Source organism: Ursus arctos, unplaced genomic scaffold (genome assembly GCF_023065955.2).
Source record: "Ursus arctos isolate Adak ecotype North America unplaced genomic scaffold, UrsArc2.0 scaffold_7, whole genome shotgun sequence".
NCBI lineage: Eukaryota > Metazoa > Chordata > Mammalia > Carnivora > Ursidae > Ursus > Ursus arctos.
In genome coordinates this window covers 71,003,035-71,020,345 of record NW_026623089.1, presented here as the reverse complement: position 1 = coordinate 71,020,345, position 17,311 = coordinate 71,003,035, and the positions used below count along the sequence as shown (strand labels likewise).

Here is a 17,311-nt window from a genome sequence, read left to right as displayed (position 1 = left end):
GTCCTCTTTCTATTTCCTAGCCAGCCTATATCCCAGTTTTGACCATATGGACTGTTCGCTCACTTGCACCTTAGTTCTCTTTCCCTCCCTCCACCCACCAAAGCTCCCATTTCTACATCAGTGATACAATCGGCACTATCTACTACTAGATCCAAGCAGCTGAGCCCTGCTGGAGAATCTCAACCATCTGAGAAAAGTGATTCTACCCGAAATTCATGGTTTTCAACCTCTCCTGAGCTCTCAGCCCACCAGAAGGTCCTTTTATTTATCTTTGGTCACTACTCTCCCCATCCTTATTTTCCTGCTTCTCATTTTGCATTTTGATACCAAACTTAACCATAATTCTGTTAGGGACTTGACTTGAGCTGCTGTTTCTGTCAGTATGCCTTTCTTCCCCCTTTCTCTCTTCCTTTACATGTTCAACTTTTAGTGAAAGATTACATCCTTCGTGAAGCTTCCCTGACTACTCAAGTTAGATTTGGTGTCCTCTTATCACTCAGTACACAACACCCTGTGTATTGGTTTGCCTTTGCCACCATAATGGGACCTTCTTAGAGGCAGAGTCTGAAATTACTTTCACATTTTGTGTTCTTAGTGCCTAGCACAAAGTGGGTGTTTTAGTAAATGGTAAATGAATAAGTAAGAAACAGGAAGAGGAATATGGAGGAAAGCTGGCATATAGAGAATTAGAAATGCAGGGTTCCCTCCCCCCAAAAAAGAAATATAGAGTTCCTAAATTTCAAAGTAAAGATAGATATAATGCCATGAATACAGTCCCCAGAAGGGAAAGTGTGTGTAAGGTGGCCATAGGAAGAGTTTTTATTGAACAACTGGAAATAGTATGTGAAGAAAAGAGCAAGGTCAAGTGGTCAGATGAGCTCATATTTTAAAATAACCTGTGCAGAAGAAGGAAAGAAGAATATGTAACAAAAATCTATAGATGTAGGTACCGATATCTCATATAAAAGAGGAGTACAACCCTAAGAGAATAATGAGCTGAGGTTTTGAAAAAGGTTAAGGCTGACCTTTTACATTTTATATATAGAAGATGAAAACAGCAAGCTTGTTTGAAACAAACTGGCCCCCAGATGGTAGCCACACTTGCGGTGAGCGTGGCATAGTATACAGAAGTTGCATCACTATGTTGTACATCTGAAACCAAGGTAACACTGTGTGTCAACTATACTCAAATTTAAAGATTAAAAAAAAAACCTGACTCTATAATTGTATACAGAGAGTAAATGAAACTTCTCAGCTTCTGTTTTGTTTCTGACTTCTCTGACATGAAGAATGATCTCCACACAGATTAATAAACCTGGATATAAGAATAATAATAGAAAGTTTAAGCCCACGATCAGAGAGGAGATTGCACCAGAACCTCTGGCTGCTCTAAATGAGCTCACATCACAGGTTCAGATTCCAAGAAAATGTGTTAATGTCATTGATGAGCAGGTAATCTTTGAGCAATTCTGGGGAATTGGAACACTTTTAGAAGACAGTGGAGGACGAAAGTTCCAAAATTATAAAACAAGAACATAGATTCCATAGACTTTAGTGAGCTTGATGTTACCTCCACAAAGATTCTAGAGATCAATTTAAAAGATTCTCAAATATTTACGGATGGAAAAGATGAGCAGTAAGGGTTACCAGCGTTTTCTAAGAATAATTCCTTCCAGATAACCCAGTTTCCACCTTTGGCAGGTACGCTGCATGCACAGATGGGAGAATGCTGTGCCTGTAATCTATCTAGACTCCCATAAGGTATTTGACATCCTCCGTTCTGTCATGCCGTGCTTGCAAACATGTTGGGGAATTGGACTGCGCTACGGGTCCAGGGATTGAACAGCCGAACTCCATCCTAGTTACTAATGGCAGCCTCGTGGGAAGTCTCTCACGGGCGCTGTTTTTGACCCTGTTCCACTCATCAGTTAACACCTCCTCCTACTTCTCACTCTCAGCCGGCAACCTTGCAGTTTATTTCACTAAGAAAAGAGAAGCACCTGAATCTTGGTCATTCACTGCCAGATACACCAACCTTCCTGCGTGTGCTCATGTGCTCTGCCATCCTTTTTGTTCCATTACGTGAACTGCCAGTATTCCTAGCACCCGTCCATCAGATCCTCTTCATACTGCCCACTCACTGCTCCTGTAATTACCTCCTCTCGTTCTAGTTTTTCATCTGTGTTCCTTTCTCCATTGGAGAAACATGCTATATAAACATACTATTGTAGTATCTCAGGTTACAAACATGCTGTAATGTAACTTGTTAAAAAACAAAACAAAACAAAACAGAAGCACCACCTCTCCCATCCCATGTTCTCTTCAGCTACCCCCCACCTCCTTGCCACCCTTTATGGCAGAACTTCTGAAAAGAGCTGTCTTAAACTCCTTGCCTCTGCTTCCTCACCCCCTTTGCCACTCCACTGAGACCACTCTTTGACAAGGTTGTCAGTAACTTCCATGTTGCTAAATGCAGTGGTCAGTTCCCAGTTTTCATCTTACTCAACCTTTCAGCAATATTTGACACAGTTGGTCAGTCTTTCCTGCTTCAAGCTTTCTTTATCTGGTTTTTGGGAGGCACTACTCTCCTGATTTTTCTCCTGCCCTACTTGCTCTCCTTCTCAGTCTCCTGTGCTGGCTTCTCCTCCTCTCCCTGACTCAGGGATGCTAACTAACCCCAGGGCTCAGTCCTAAATCTCCTCTTTGCTTCATTTATACACATTCTCTAGGTCCCCACTGATCAGTATGATAGCCACTAGCCACAGCCCTGTCATTGCAGAAGGTTCTGTTGGACAGCACTGCTCTGGGTTATGTCATCCAGCTAGTCCTGTTTAAACACATCTATATGCTGATAACTCCCATATTGAGTCATCAATTCCAGCCTCCCCACCTGATCTCCAGTTTGGCATATCCTTGGTGTCCTTTGCTTGGTTTCCACACCACCTGTCAAACCTAACATGGCTAACATTGAACTTTATTTTCCCTCTCATCCTGCTCTTCTGTCAGTCTTGTCTATCACTAAGCAGTGCTGTTCCTCACACAGGCTTAAAAAACCTTGCAGACTCTCTGGGGTGGGAGGCAGGCAGGAAGGAGACTTCCGTTCTTACGGAGAAACAGTTCCGGGGGAAGACTTCTGTTTCATCTCTCCACACCTTACTTCAGTCCCTGGCAAGTGGGAACGAGTGACTTTTCTCACTCTTTGTAATACTTTTTAACTTCTCTTGCCCTCAACATCCAATGCATCAAACATAAACTAATCTCAAAGCCCTGGAATACTTTTCCCAGATGCTCACGTGACCCATTTTCCTACTTTATTCAGGCTTCTGCTCTTCAGACAGTCCTTGTCACCCTATCTGAAGTAGCATTCCTGTCACTCTGTACCCTTACTCTTTTACTTTTTATAGCATTTAGCACTGCCTGACATTACAATATGTTTGGTTTTTGTCTGTTTCTACCTTACTGGAATCCATGAGGGTAGGAATTTTGTTTTTGCTCTATTCCCAGTGCCAAAAATAGTAGCCGGCAGGTAATAAATGTTCCATAAATATTTGTTGAATTAAATGCCATATTAATGAAATTTCTGATGAAATAAAACTAAGAGGTATAGCTAATACACTGTCAGGTTTTTGCTTTTTGTTTTGGCCCTTTGTGTTTTATACTTTACTGGTCCCCATATTAGAAAAACTTATTATTTTTCTGAGGTCGCTTATATGATTATAGATACTTTGTTATTATGCTTTTCATTTATTTTAATATAAAAATTCTGGTACTATTGTTGCGAGCAAGTTTTATTTATTATGACATTATAATAATAGTTGCATTAGAAGTTGAATATGATAGTAATAATGATGATTTTTAAATTTGGCATTTTAGCTATAAAGTAGAAAAAAGAAATAAGACGGGGTCCCTTTCCTTAAGGAATTCATGACCTCGGGGATAAGACAGTCATAAGTACCTACAGAGTGTTTGTATAGTTTAGAAACAGAGGCAGATACATATAATGCCCTTAGGACGTCTTCAGTCTATTTTTTAAAACTCTGTTTGCAGACATCATGGGCACCCCGCGTAATACAGGATGATAAAAGTTAGAATGCAGCTGTGTTTATCGACGGTGGTGGCCGAGTAAAGGAGGTCACGACTGTGCTGGCTGATAGAATTGCAATCTTGGATAGAGTGAAACTCCATGGACATCCAAGCTGGGCTGTGCAAAATACAGATAAAGAAGCCATCCCAGTTTAAGAGCATTAGAGAAATCCCTCGGCATGGCCTAGAAATGTCTCCTGATAGCAGAGAAAAACAGATAGATCCAGTGGTCTGTCAGCTTCCACTTCTAATGGCCATGCTGAGTTCCCTGGAATCACACTTGCAGCTCAAGACAGATGGCTCCACCTTGTTGTAGTCCGCACCAGGGGGTAGTCAGAGTCACAACAGTTAATAAAATACCATCTTTCTGCTCATAATTTGATTGATAGTTGCCCCTTCTATAATTTTAGAGTTGAAAATAGGTGGGTGATTTGTATCACTGAGGATGCAGCAGGAGCAGGTATGGAGGGTGTATTGAGACTTCATTCCAGGGCTTTTTCATTCGGTTGCAGTTGATGCACTGGCCATTGGTGCCCCAAGTGGGGTAGTAGGAGTGCAGTCTGGCCTGTGCTTGGATAGCTGTGTGCCTGACATGGGGCTGACCAGTTTGGGAAAATGTGTTTTTCCTGCATCACGCAAAGCCCTGTGTAGTCGCAACAGCAGCTAATCCCATTTCCTGCCTCTTTTATCCTCAAGTCCCCAGAATAACATGGTACGAGTACTGTTTGCCAAGTTGAAGGGAATTCAAGAAAGTTCTCTAGATTTGGGCATTTTGAAGGAATTAAAGATCATTCTGATTTAAAAACTCGTGCTTCGAAATAAACATTCATGGCTGCCTTGTACCTGTAATAAGGAAATATTTTTTATGCCTCTGCCTAGGCACAACTATAGAGAAGGGAAAACAGGTAAACTAAAAAGCATTTGTTGCTACCCCAGAAGTAGGAATTTATCCTTTAGTATTCAGAAATAGCCTTCATTGTATTGTACACAAAAGGTTAATTCATTTTTAAAACTTCAACAAGGATATGAAATTTGGTGGTAGTTTATTCGTTGTTTGGTTTTAATATTTTTCTGATTTTCATATATCCTTGAATACCTTTTGCTCCCACAGGAGAGTGATAACTTGGCTACCCGTAGTATGTATGTAGATGGTATTCCATTGCCTCCTAGATTCAGTGTTAAGCAGAGTGATAAGTTGGATTCTCCTTCCTTTATGGTTAACTGGTGGCTTACCTGGAGGTTATAAGGAGTTGGGAACAGAAGAGGAGTAGGGAGCCGTGATCAAGTTGCCTTGTTCAGATCAAGTATGTTCCAACACTTCCTCTCTCAAGACTCCATTGTTGGAGCTCTAGAAATTTTTTAGTGTGTTCTTGAGGTTTAAAAACTTAATTGGCTTTGTTTGTATCAAATATGAAGACTGGCCATTGGTTTTTGTGTCAGAACTTTGTTAAAATTATTTGTGTTTTACTATTATCATTAATATGTTTGTCTTTTTTTAATAGGTGAAGCTTTATTCTAAGAATATTTATTTCATCTGATTCATGAGCTCAAATTATAAGGACTCTAAATGTTACAGAAGTGTTGAGAGATTGGTAAGTATTTAATGTGATAGAGATGAGCAGTCAAAATACTTGTTTCAGTCTAAGCCTTTGAAACGACATAATTATGTGACATTAATTAAACCCCAAAGTACAAACAACTAAACTTTTCGTTAGTAGAGATGGATGTATAAATTTTGGCGTATTCATACAATGGCATATTGCATAATGGTTTAAAGGAACAAACATAATGTTGAGAGGAGAAATGAAGTTATAAAATGATACATATAGTATACTATTTATATACATTTTTAAAATAGTTAAAATAATACTGAATATCTTTATGGCTATAAACATGTAAAAAAAATTATAAAAACATGTATAGAAATGATAAACATCAACTAAAGAGAGGAAGAAGTGGGGTGGGGTGTGGCTTTCCTGTACTGGAAGGTTTGATTTCTTTGTGGACACACACACACACACACACACACACGCACAAACTGATCTGAACATAGTATAATGTAAATATTTGCTAAATCTGAGTATTGCCTATAACCACATGTTATATGTTCTTTGCACTTTTTGGGGTATTTGAAATATTTTTAAAAATCTTTTAAAAATACCATGCAATCGTCTTTTCAGTTGGCATTCAGAATAGCTGAAAGGCATTCAGTGAAATTCAATATTCTTATTAGATGAGCAGGAAGAAATGAATATTTCTTAATGTGCAAGACAAAAGTGTCCCCCATCACCCCTACCAATGGTGTTCTGTTAGTGCTAGCTAATGCAGTTAGAAGAGTGGAAAGTGTGTGAATATTGGGTAGGAGAATTCAGAATTTTTGTTATTTGTAGATGATAGGGTTTTATATCTGGAAATTCCAAAAAAAATTAATGAGAGTTCAATAAGAAGTTTGGATATATGATTACTGTATCAATATAAATATACTTCCTATTTGCCTCCTACATACCAGTTTTCTGTCCTAATTAGATTATATAATGGAAATGAAATCCCATTCAGAATAACAGCAAAAACTACAAAACACGCTGGAAGAGACCTAACAAGAAAGTGTAAAACCTATTATATGAAGAAGTAACAGCAATTTCTACCACAAGGACGCAGAGGATAAATGTGCAAGTAGTGTAAGGATGTTCATTGCAGCTCTGTTTATGATGATCAAAACTAGGAATAGCCTAAATATTCAATAAGAGATTGGCTGCATAGTTAATAGTACTCTGTATAATGAAAAACATGTTATATATACATGGAGCAGCATGCCAGGAAGAGAGAGTAAGAGAGAGCTCATGTGAAAAGATTTCCAAAATACCTATGTGAATCAAAACAGGTAATAGATATAATACCCTATTTATGTAACTATGTCTATATTTTATGTACATTTAAAAATCAGGAGTAACGTACATTTCTGCATATATTATAATGTTTTTTGCCGACCTGGCATCTTGTGCTTTTAGAAAGTGGGATTGAAATTATTTCCTCAGTGACTGTCATACCTAAATATTCATGTTAATTTTCATTATCTTAATTTCCAGAAAATAAACCCTAATTGTTACCACAATTTTGAAGTTTTTCACATTTTTGATATGCTAAAGTTGCAGTGTGCCTTGTAATGAGTGGTGTCTAGTAAGTGCTGGCAGCTGTCTGCGCTTGGTGAAGGGATTGTTCTTGCCTGCTCGTGAGGGAACTGGGTCATAGCTGTTCATATCAGCACTTGAGTTGAGTTACATGTATTGTCGGTATTCTATCTGATGAGTTTCCGGGTTTAAATGTTTTCGGAAACTTTCTGCTGATCCTGTTTGGTAAGATCAGGAAAGGGGTAGCATTGAAACTTACAGAATGATGTCAGCATCTTTGGAAGATAATCCCAGGAACAGTAGTGTCACACTCTTAAGAAATGGTGCATGGTGGGTGGTCTTGATGGCCTAGAAGGTAATATTGTATGGAACATTCTAAGTGATAAGAAGGTACTGTGTTATACTTTAATTGGCAGTGTTATTTGTTTTAGTGGTACACTAAATAATTATGTACCTTAAAATCTGTGACAAATTAGGCGAAATAAGTTAATAAAATTGGATAACTATGGACTGAATATAAATAAGTTTATATATTATGTACATATTATAATATGTAATTAGTTTATATTATTATAAATTATAAATTATTTGATTTATTGAATAATTTTACCTTATGAAAGCTTTATAAAAAGCCAATATTTATATAAGAGAGGGTATTGCTACATTTTGGGATAATGACTAATGTACATTTCATTTTTTATACTTTTTCCTAGTGATCAATAATTTTAAAAATAATGATCTTTGTTATGCTACAGAAGGGATTGTTATTGTAATAATACCTAGAATTCTGATGGGAATCCAGGACTTAAATCATCAGGCCCAAAAATGAACGGGAACCAAAGTAGTATTAGGAATTTCTTTGGTCTCTTCCTTTCATGTTTATCTGCTTCCCTTTGCATCCTAGTGGTTCATTTTCACCCAGTTGGCTTCTTCTGAGCCTCAACTACTTCATAATGACTACCACAGGCCCATCTTTATGTGACTTTTCAGCTCATCAGCTCTGTCCCTTAATTCAGATTCCCATGAGACAGAAGGAGCCTAATTGGCTGGATGCCTCTTTGCAAGCTGCATCATGCAAGTCACATCTCGCGGCCCCATGTTTGTTGGCTGCTCCTGAATCAGCTGTGCTTCAGTTGATTAGGGCTCAAAGGCAGTCCTTGTCCCTTGGCAATAGGCACAGTCCTGTGGTCCACTGCCTTCTCAGCAGGGGCTAGGAGGCGCCCCCCCCCCAAATGGGTGAAGAAGGACTCCACAATATGCATTTTATTTAATTTAATCTCTCCAGGTTAAAACATTTTTAAAGGTTACTGGATGTCTCAAAATTACTTTTAGCCCTAAGATGAAACTGTTTTGAAATTCTTTGGGAATTTTATCGTTCATGATTTTTCCTTTCTAAATAGTTACACATTTTTTTTCTTTATATCGGTATTTTTCTTCTCTAGTGTCTGCTTTACCTTTTTATTTTCTTTTATCTTAAAATGTCACATTGCCCTTTGATTTAAATGTATAGTAAGAAGTGAAATGGCATAACTTCAGCTTCTAGAATTCTTCTATCTTTATTTACCTGATGATAAATCCTTTTCCCTCCATTAACTGGACCCTGGTTGTTGAGGGGGAGGGTGTATCACTGACTGTCAGTTCCGTCATGTGAAGAACACTTTATATTTTTAAAAGATCCATTCATATTTTTAAACCATGTAGAGGAAGAATATTTTATAAGTAATGGGTTTATTTTTATTCTACAATGAAGCTATTTAAGAAGGTCAGGATTTACTTTAACTGCTACTACTCACTAGTGTATCTTCTATCTAGGTGCTTTCACTTCCTGTTCTTGGTTATGCTCAGGGATTATCAAACCCATGACTTATTTCTGCCATGTAAGAATATTTAAGGAGCACCTAACTAGATCAGAACTATGTCTGAAAATATTATAGGGTTAAGCACCAATGCCCAATAATTTAAAGTCAGTCTTTGGTTAAAAATAAAACAACCTTAGGGGAGCCTGGGTGGCTCAGTCGTTAAGCATCTGCCTTCGGCTCAGGTCATGATCCCATCGTTCTGGGATGGAGCCTTGCATCGGGCTCCCTGCTCAGCAGGAAGCCTGCTTCTTCCTCTCCCACTCCCCCTGCTTGTGTTCCCTCTCTCGCTGCCCCTCTCTCTGTCAAATAAATAAATAAAATCTTTTTAAAAAATTCTAAAAAAATAAAACAACCTTAAAAACGCTTAGTTTTAAACATAAATTTTTATTTCTCTAATCTTTTTTTGTAATATTTATTTGATAGCTCGGTCATGAGCATCGACAGTAACTCATTGGCACGTGAATTTCTGACGGATGTCAACCGGCTTTGCAATGCGGTCATCCAGAGGGTGGAGGCCAGGGAGGAAGAAGAGGAGGAGACACACATGGCTACCCTTGGACAATACCTTGTCCACGGCCGAGGATTTCTGTTACTTACCAAGCTAAATTCTATCATTGATCAGGTAACATTTTCATATCAAATAATTTTTTCACCAATATATTATAGTTGATTACAGATACATAATTTCTGGGTTGCGTAGTTTCTGAGAGTTTCTTTGAGATAAAGCCCTATCTCTCACATCACTCCAACAAAGCAGGTGGCCCCATTTATGAACATACTGTTTATTTGAATACTTTTCAAAATGTCTGAAATGTCTTAGGGTTATAAATGGCCTTTTTTCTAAAATGACCTCCTATATATTAAGCTTTTTATCCTAATATCAGTGTGAGATAACTGCGATTATTAGTAGAGACCTAAGATTATGATTCAGAAAAGCAGTTGCACTTTCAATAAATGTCAGATATGTTTTTGAAAGGTTAGCGTAAATTATATTTAGAGAGTTTACTAATTCTGGGGTGAAAGTAGAGAATCCTTAAACCAATAATTATTGGGTTCTTTAGCTTGTATATGTCCAGTTTTTTATACCTCATTGTGTTTGCTCAAAGTATGGTCTGAACATACAGTATTTTGCTGTTTCTTTGTTATGGAATTAACAGAACTCTAAAGCTAGTTGGGAAATAGAGATGTCATCCAACCTTCTTTTGTGGATGAAAAACTGAGATGCAGAACATTAAATAACTCAGACAGGCTTAACTTGCAGCCCAAACGTGATTTGTGTCTTTACTTCATTTTAGTAAAAAACAAATATATATTTTATGAAAGAAAAAATTTACTGTCTGCTTTCAGGGGACTAATTAATGTAGTTAGATAATATTTCATTTAACTTGAAAAGATAATAAGGTCTCTGTAGCACCAATATGACAGACATTTTTCAACTTACAAATGTTGCTGGCTTTAGTTAGAAACTTAACTACTGTTGAAATTTCTTTGCTATCAAAGCATTTTGTTAATAAATACATATATTGGGTAAATACAGAGACTAAAATTAAACAATGCCTCTGTTTTCACTATATGCTACAGAACCTAAGAAATAAATATCAGGGAGTATTTGTTCATTGTGGTGTCCACCTGTCATGAAATTTTTCAGAGTACTTTCCAAAATATTATGTATTTTTACTCCTTTTCATGAATGTTATTTATTAAGTGCGTGACTTCATGTAATTTAATTTTTATATTTCGTATGGCTTTTCCATAAATAAATTTTAAAATTAGAAAAAATTATTTGTTAGATCATGTGTAGTGATTTTTATTTCAAAATTTTGATGATTTTATAAGCCTATCATGCTCTGTTCATTTTCTTAACCCACGTTAGAACATTTCAGTGCTTTTTCCCTTTTTTTTAGGATACCCTATAAGTAGCATCAGAAATATCAAATACCCAGGAATAAATCTAATAAAATATGTACAGATTTCTGTACATAATTCTATAAAACCTTGTTGAGAGAAACTAAAGACAATCCAAATAAATGCAGGACTACATAATTTTCATGTATTGGAAAAATCAATATTTGTAAGGATACTTGTTTTCTCTAAATTGATGTATAGATTCCAGTGCAATCTTAATCAAAATCTCAGTAGGTTTTTTAATGAAAGCTGTAGATGTTAAGATATAACCCGTATATCATAGAATTCACCCATTCCATATGTACAACTCAGTGGTTTTTAGCATAATCACAGATATGTGTAGCTGTCACATAGTCCATTGTAGAACATTTTCATCACCTCAGACAGGGACCTGGCACCTTTTAACTGTCACTTATTCTCCTATCCTTCTCATCGCCCTCAGCCCTAAGCAAACACTAATCTACTTTCTGTTTTATAGGTTGTATGCTTTCTCTTTTAAGTCATGAAATATCTTTTAAAGTATTCTTAAATGACTGAAATCATTCAAGTCATAATTACAACAGTATTTTTTCCTAGGGTAGTATCTTGTGTTCCCTCTTCCCCAGTCATTCACTTTTGGAATATCTGTAGCAATGATAGTAGGAACAGTAGAAGTAGAGAGCAAATAGATAGCCATTTAAAAAATAGGGCTAATCTTGGGGCGCCTGGGTGGCGCAGTTGTTAAGCGTCTGCCTTCGGCTCAGGGCGTGATCCCAGCGTTCTGGGATCGAGCCCCACATCAGGCTCCTCTGCTAGGAGCCTGCTTCTTCCTCTCCCACTCCCCCTGCTTGTGTTCCCTCTCTCGCTGGCTGTCTTTGTCAAATAAATAAATAAAATCTTAAAAAAAAAATATAGGGCTAATCAACATTTAACTAGTTAAACCAGGAATGGAGAATGATAATTTGGATCTTTAAGGGGAATTTAATTGTGCAAGTTTAATCACTTAGGGTCAAATCAAAACAGTAGATTCAAAGCTGTGCATTTCAGGAGGAACTTCAGCTTTATATCTGCTTCTCATGAATAGGAGCACTTCTTGGGTACTCTGAGCAAGAGACAAATGAAGCTCCTACCCTTCCACTTTTGTGCAAGGACTTTATTAATAGATATTTGGTATAAATAATTAAACAGACTTTTTATTGCTATATAATTTACATGTAGTGAATGTGCAAATGTAAAGTGTATAGTTAAATGAGTAAATACAAACACCTGTGTAACCACAGCCTATATCAAAGTTTAGAACATTTGCACCACTCTAGAAAAAGGTTTTGATGCCCCTTTTCAGGCAGCCTCTCCTTCCCCCACTGCAGCACAACCACAATTCTAATTTCTAACATCTAAGTGTAGTGTTGCTTGTCCTAGGACTTCATATAAATGGAATCATGTGGTATGTACTCTTGGGTCCCAGAGCTCTATCCGTTATGCAAAATCAGTAACTCACCACGTTTTGTTTCTGATCGGCATTTTGTTGTATGGATATACCACAGTTTGTTTGACCATTCACCTGTTGTTTAACCACTTGGCTTTTGTTTCCATTCGGCTATTATAAATAAAGCTGCTGTGAACATTCTTAAAAAAGCCTTTGCGTGAATATATTTTCATTTTTTCTGGGTGAATATCTAGGCATACAATTGCTGTGTCAAAAGGTAGGTGTTTATAAGAAAGTGCCAAACTCTTTTTTCAAAGTGGTTGTGCCACTTCACATTCTCACCAGCAATGTATGAGAACTCTAGTTGTTCTTCATCCTCTCTGATATTTGACATTGCCAGCCTTTTTAATATTAGCTGTCCTAAGTGAATTTGAAGTAGTATGTCATTGTGATTTTAATTTGCATTTCTCTAAAAACTCATAATGCTGAGCACTAGTTCATGTGTTCATTGGCGATTGTACATCCTCTTTTATGAATGTCTATTTAAGTTTTGTGCCCATTTTAAAAGTCAGGTTGTTTGCTTAGTATCCAGTTGCAGTTTTTTTTTTTTTTTTTTAGTGTATTCTGGATACAAGTCTTTGTTGGATTGCAAATATGTTCTTTGTGGCTTGCCTTTTCATTACTTAACAATGCCTTTAGAACAGCAATTTTTTTGTGTAAATAGTGTGTATTGTGTCCTAAGAAATCCTTATCTTGCATCCCAAAGTTGCAAAGATACTCTCCTATGTTTTTTTTTTCTCTAGAAGCTTTTTAATTAGTATTTTTATTTTAGGTCTGCGATCCATGTTGAGTTAATGTTTGTGTACAGCGTGAGGCCGGAGCTACCGTTCCTTTTTCCCCCTCGTCCCTGTGCAGTTACCCAGTCGTTCCAGCTACATTTCTTCCTGAGACTCAGCCCTTTCCCCCCTGAGTAACCTTGGCGCCTTTGTGGAAAATCAATTCGCCATATACTTGGGATTTATTTCTAGACTCTTCTCTTCCACTATCTATCATCTGTTTGGGTTACTCTGGCCTTTATAGTGTGTCCAGAAATTAGATGTGTAAGTTCTTCAATGTGTTCTTCATTTTCAAGAATGTTTGACTATTCTAAGTCCTTTGCATTTCCATATAAATTTTAGAAGGAGCTTATTATTTCTGTAGAAATGCTTGCTAGGATTTCAGTTGTGATGGCATTGAATCCAGAAATCAATTTGGAGAAAATTAACAACAATGATGAGTTTCTCAGTCTATCGGCATGGTGTAAATATCTGTTGAGTCTTCTCTAATTTCTCTGCCATATTTTTTTAATTTTCAGTGTAGAAGTCTTGTATATTTTTGGTTAAATTTATTCTGAATATTTTATTATTTTTGATGCTATCATACGTGGCATTTAAAGTTTTTATTTTCTGCCATTTTTTGCTCATAGAAATATAACTGATTTTTGTGCATTGACCTTGCATCCTGTGCCTTTGCTGAATTCATTTATTTATACTTATTTTGAAATTTTTCTGCAGATTCCCTAGGGTTTTCTGTGTACACAATCAAATCATCTGTGAATAATAATTTTACTTCTCTTCCAATTTGTGTACTTTTTAATTCATTTTCTTGCCGTTTGCATTGGCTTTTAGTATAAAGGTAGGTGGAAGTGATGAGAGTGAACATCCTGCCTAGAGTCTGACCTTAGAGAGAAATCATTCAGTATTTCCATTAACCATGATGTTAGCTCTGGATTTTTCTTAGCTGCCTTTTATCAGAATAAGGGAGTTCTCGTCTATTCCCAACCTGTTAGGATTTTTATCCTGAATGGATATCGGATTTTGTCAAATGCCTTTGCTGAATCTACTGAGACTATCTTTTTTTTTTTTTATTCTGTTAATGTGGGTGAATTACACTGATGGTTTCTAAATGTTGAAACAGTCATTTGCATTCCTGGGATAAACCTCATTTGGTCATGATTTATTATATACAGACATGTTAATCTGTTTTTTCTTCAGTAAAAGATAGCTCGGGGCGCCTGGGTAGCGCAGTCGTTAAGCGTCTGCCTTCGACTCAGGGCGTGATCCTGGCGATCTGGGATCGAGCCCCACGTCAGGCTCCTCCGCTATGAGCCTGCTTTTTCCTCTCCCACTCCCCCTGCTGTGTTCCCTCTCTCGCTGGCTGTCTCTATTGCTGTCAAATAAATAAATAAAATCTTTAAAAAAAAAAAGAAAAAGAAAAAGATAGCTCTCCTTAAATAGCAAAAATATGTTCTTTTCAATGGTTAAAGATGCCATGGTTGAAGTTTTTTTTTTTTTTTTTTAAGATTTTATTTATTTATTTAACATAGATAGAGACAGCAGCCAGCGAGAGAGGGAACACAAGCAGGGGGAGTGGGAGAGGAAGAAGCAGGCTCATAGCAGAAGAGCCTGATGTGGGGCTCAATCCCATAACGCCGGGATCACGCCCTGAGCCGAAGGCAGACGCTTAACCGCTGTGCCACCCAGGCGCCCCCATGGTTGAAGTTTTATGCAGGCCTCTACAGGTTTTTTGAAAGAAAGTTTGTCCAACCGAAAAAGGAAGAGTTATCTTAGATTTTAATCTTGGCACCAGTATTCAATGAGATGGGTGACATCAGTTTGTGACCTAACTGCTTCAGATCTCCGTATCCTCATCAGGAACAATTTAAATATGTTAAGTTGGATAACTTAAAAGATCTCTTCCAACTTAAAAACTATTTGTTTTCATATATCAATTGATAATAATAGTTTCTGATTTTTTTCTATACCCTGGTTATAAATATATACAGCTTAATTCTGATGTAATAGAAAATCACAATAATTTATTACCAACACAAGTGTGATAAATACTACTTTTTAAAACTTCAATATATAAATTTCCATATCTGTTCACACTTTATGAATGCTCTATAAAGTTGTTACTTATTTTTAAATGGACTAATGGCAGGCAGTACTTGGCCTCTGCAACCCTCTCCAAGGGCCACACAGCCAACCCTTTACCTAGATTTATTTTTTTGTTATTATTATGTTCAGTTAGCCAACATACAGTACATCATTAGTTTTTGATGGAGTGTTCAATGATTCATTAGTTACATATAACACCGGTGCCCATCACCTGGTTACCCCATCCCCACATCCACCTCCCTTCTGTAACCCTGTTTGTTTCCCAGAGTCCAGAGTCTCTCATGGTTTGTCTCCCTCTCTGAATTCTTTCCATTCTGTTTTCCCTTCCTTCCCTATGGTCCTCTGCGCTCTTCCTTATATTCCCCAAATTGTAGCAGCTACTGTCCTAGGAAAGGAAATGGTCCTGGCAAGCGCTATCTTTAAAGGCTCCCAAGTTTTAGTGGTTGCTGTGCCTGTGAAAATCCCTTCAACCTCTAAATGCCAGGATTCTGAGGGGCCATCTCTGCTCTTGTCCAGGGTCCCAACACTGAAGTGTCCTCCGAGCAAGGGGCATCTGGGTGTGTCTCAGAGCAGCCAGAGCAATGTGGCTGGCCCTCCTCGCTTCTCTCACCTATAGTAGACTGACTAGCCTGCCAGACTTCCCACTGAACGAGGAGTGAGTCTGTTTCATTTAAACACAGGAAATGAAAGAACAATCACAACTCCCAGCTATGGTAGAAAGAGGATTTTAATAAAAGTATAGCTTTTGCTATTTATGACCAAAAAAAAAGTTGTTACTTATTTTGCTGAGTAAAATATGAAGTTTCGCTGGAAAAGGTTATATATTTATCAACAAAACATTATTTAAAAATTATAGTAGGCTTCTTTTTCAGTTGTTTTCTGTGTAAAGAGAGTACTTTTTTCTTCCTACAGTTTTGTAGTATTGTCACTTTAATATATAGTACTACATAAATGACCTACCATTGTAATATATATAATAAGTATAATAGGAAAATATCAGACCTTTAGAAATACGCTACACAGTTCATTCCCTGGTTTATTCAGCGGACCATGAAGTATCTACTAAATGCCAGCACCTCTGCTAGATACAGAGATAGAAGAACAGAGACTGTCCTTACTAGAAGCTCTTAGCTTTTGAAGAGACAGACAGATTGATAAAAGGCACTAATGACAGAACAGTGTGAAAGTATTTGGGGAGTGCAAAGGAGAGGGCCATGAGGAAATGGTTCTTAGAGAAATTGCCATCTCTAAGTAGGAATTAGTGATGTAGAAAAGGAGGAAGCATTGGACCAGGGGAACTGCAAATGTGGACCTTGGAGGCTAGAGAAGGAAGACCATTCAGTGACCTAACAGGAGTTTAGTGGGTTAGAGCAAAGGCTGTATGTGCGGTTTGGGCGGTGAGAGGACTGAAAGGCAGAGGCTATGTGGTGGCAAGCCCCATGTACCATATTAAGGAGGCGTAAAACATTGGGGAGGTTTTTGTCTGTTTCGTTTTGTTTTTTACATGGAGGAGGCTTTGAAGCAAGAAAATAGGCAATGAAAATTATTCTTCAGATTTGACAAGTCATTGGTAATATTATCAGCGAGAATTATTTCAGTAGGAAAATAATGCAGACTTCTAAAATAAGTGAACTTTAATTTACTACTTTAGTCTGCAGATTCTGTTTACACACATGCCAAGATCTACCTGTTCATGATTAGTTTGGCAGGAATGAGGGAGTAGGGGGGATGCTGGTATTCCTACTTCTTGGCATAGTGAGAGTATCCGCTTGACCACTAGACGGTGCTGCTACCCACAGAGAGCAGGTAATCTGGTGAGTTATCTCCCTTCACTCCCAGGCTAGTAGATCCGAGCAATGAGTATATCAGGTGATTGCTTGTGTAACAGACCACGTTCCAAAAACTAAGTGGCATAAAACAGCAAGGATTCCTTTGCTCGTGTGTCTGTGAGTTGGCAGCTCAGGTAGACCTAGCTGGGATCACGGCCTCCAC

General features: G+C 37.6%; 1 protein-coding gene across 4 annotated transcripts in view; it reads left to right on the top strand.

Moving 5' to 3' along the window:
* LYST (lysosomal trafficking regulator) overlaps window positions 1-17,311 on the top strand; it is a 186,874-nt gene that overhangs the window by 24,216 nt on the left and 145,347 nt on the right. For all 4 annotated transcript variants that reach the window (XM_048218849.2, XM_048218847.2, XM_057308234.1 and 1 more), the window contains exons 2-3: window positions 5,586-5,675; window positions 9,494-9,692. In XM_048218849.2, the coding sequence (XP_048074806.1) occupies window positions 9,501-9,692 (192 nt within the window). In that variant the 5' untranslated portion in view covers window positions 5,586-5,675; window positions 9,494-9,500. The remainder of the gene's footprint in view (window positions 1-5,585; window positions 5,676-9,493; window positions 9,693-17,311) is intronic.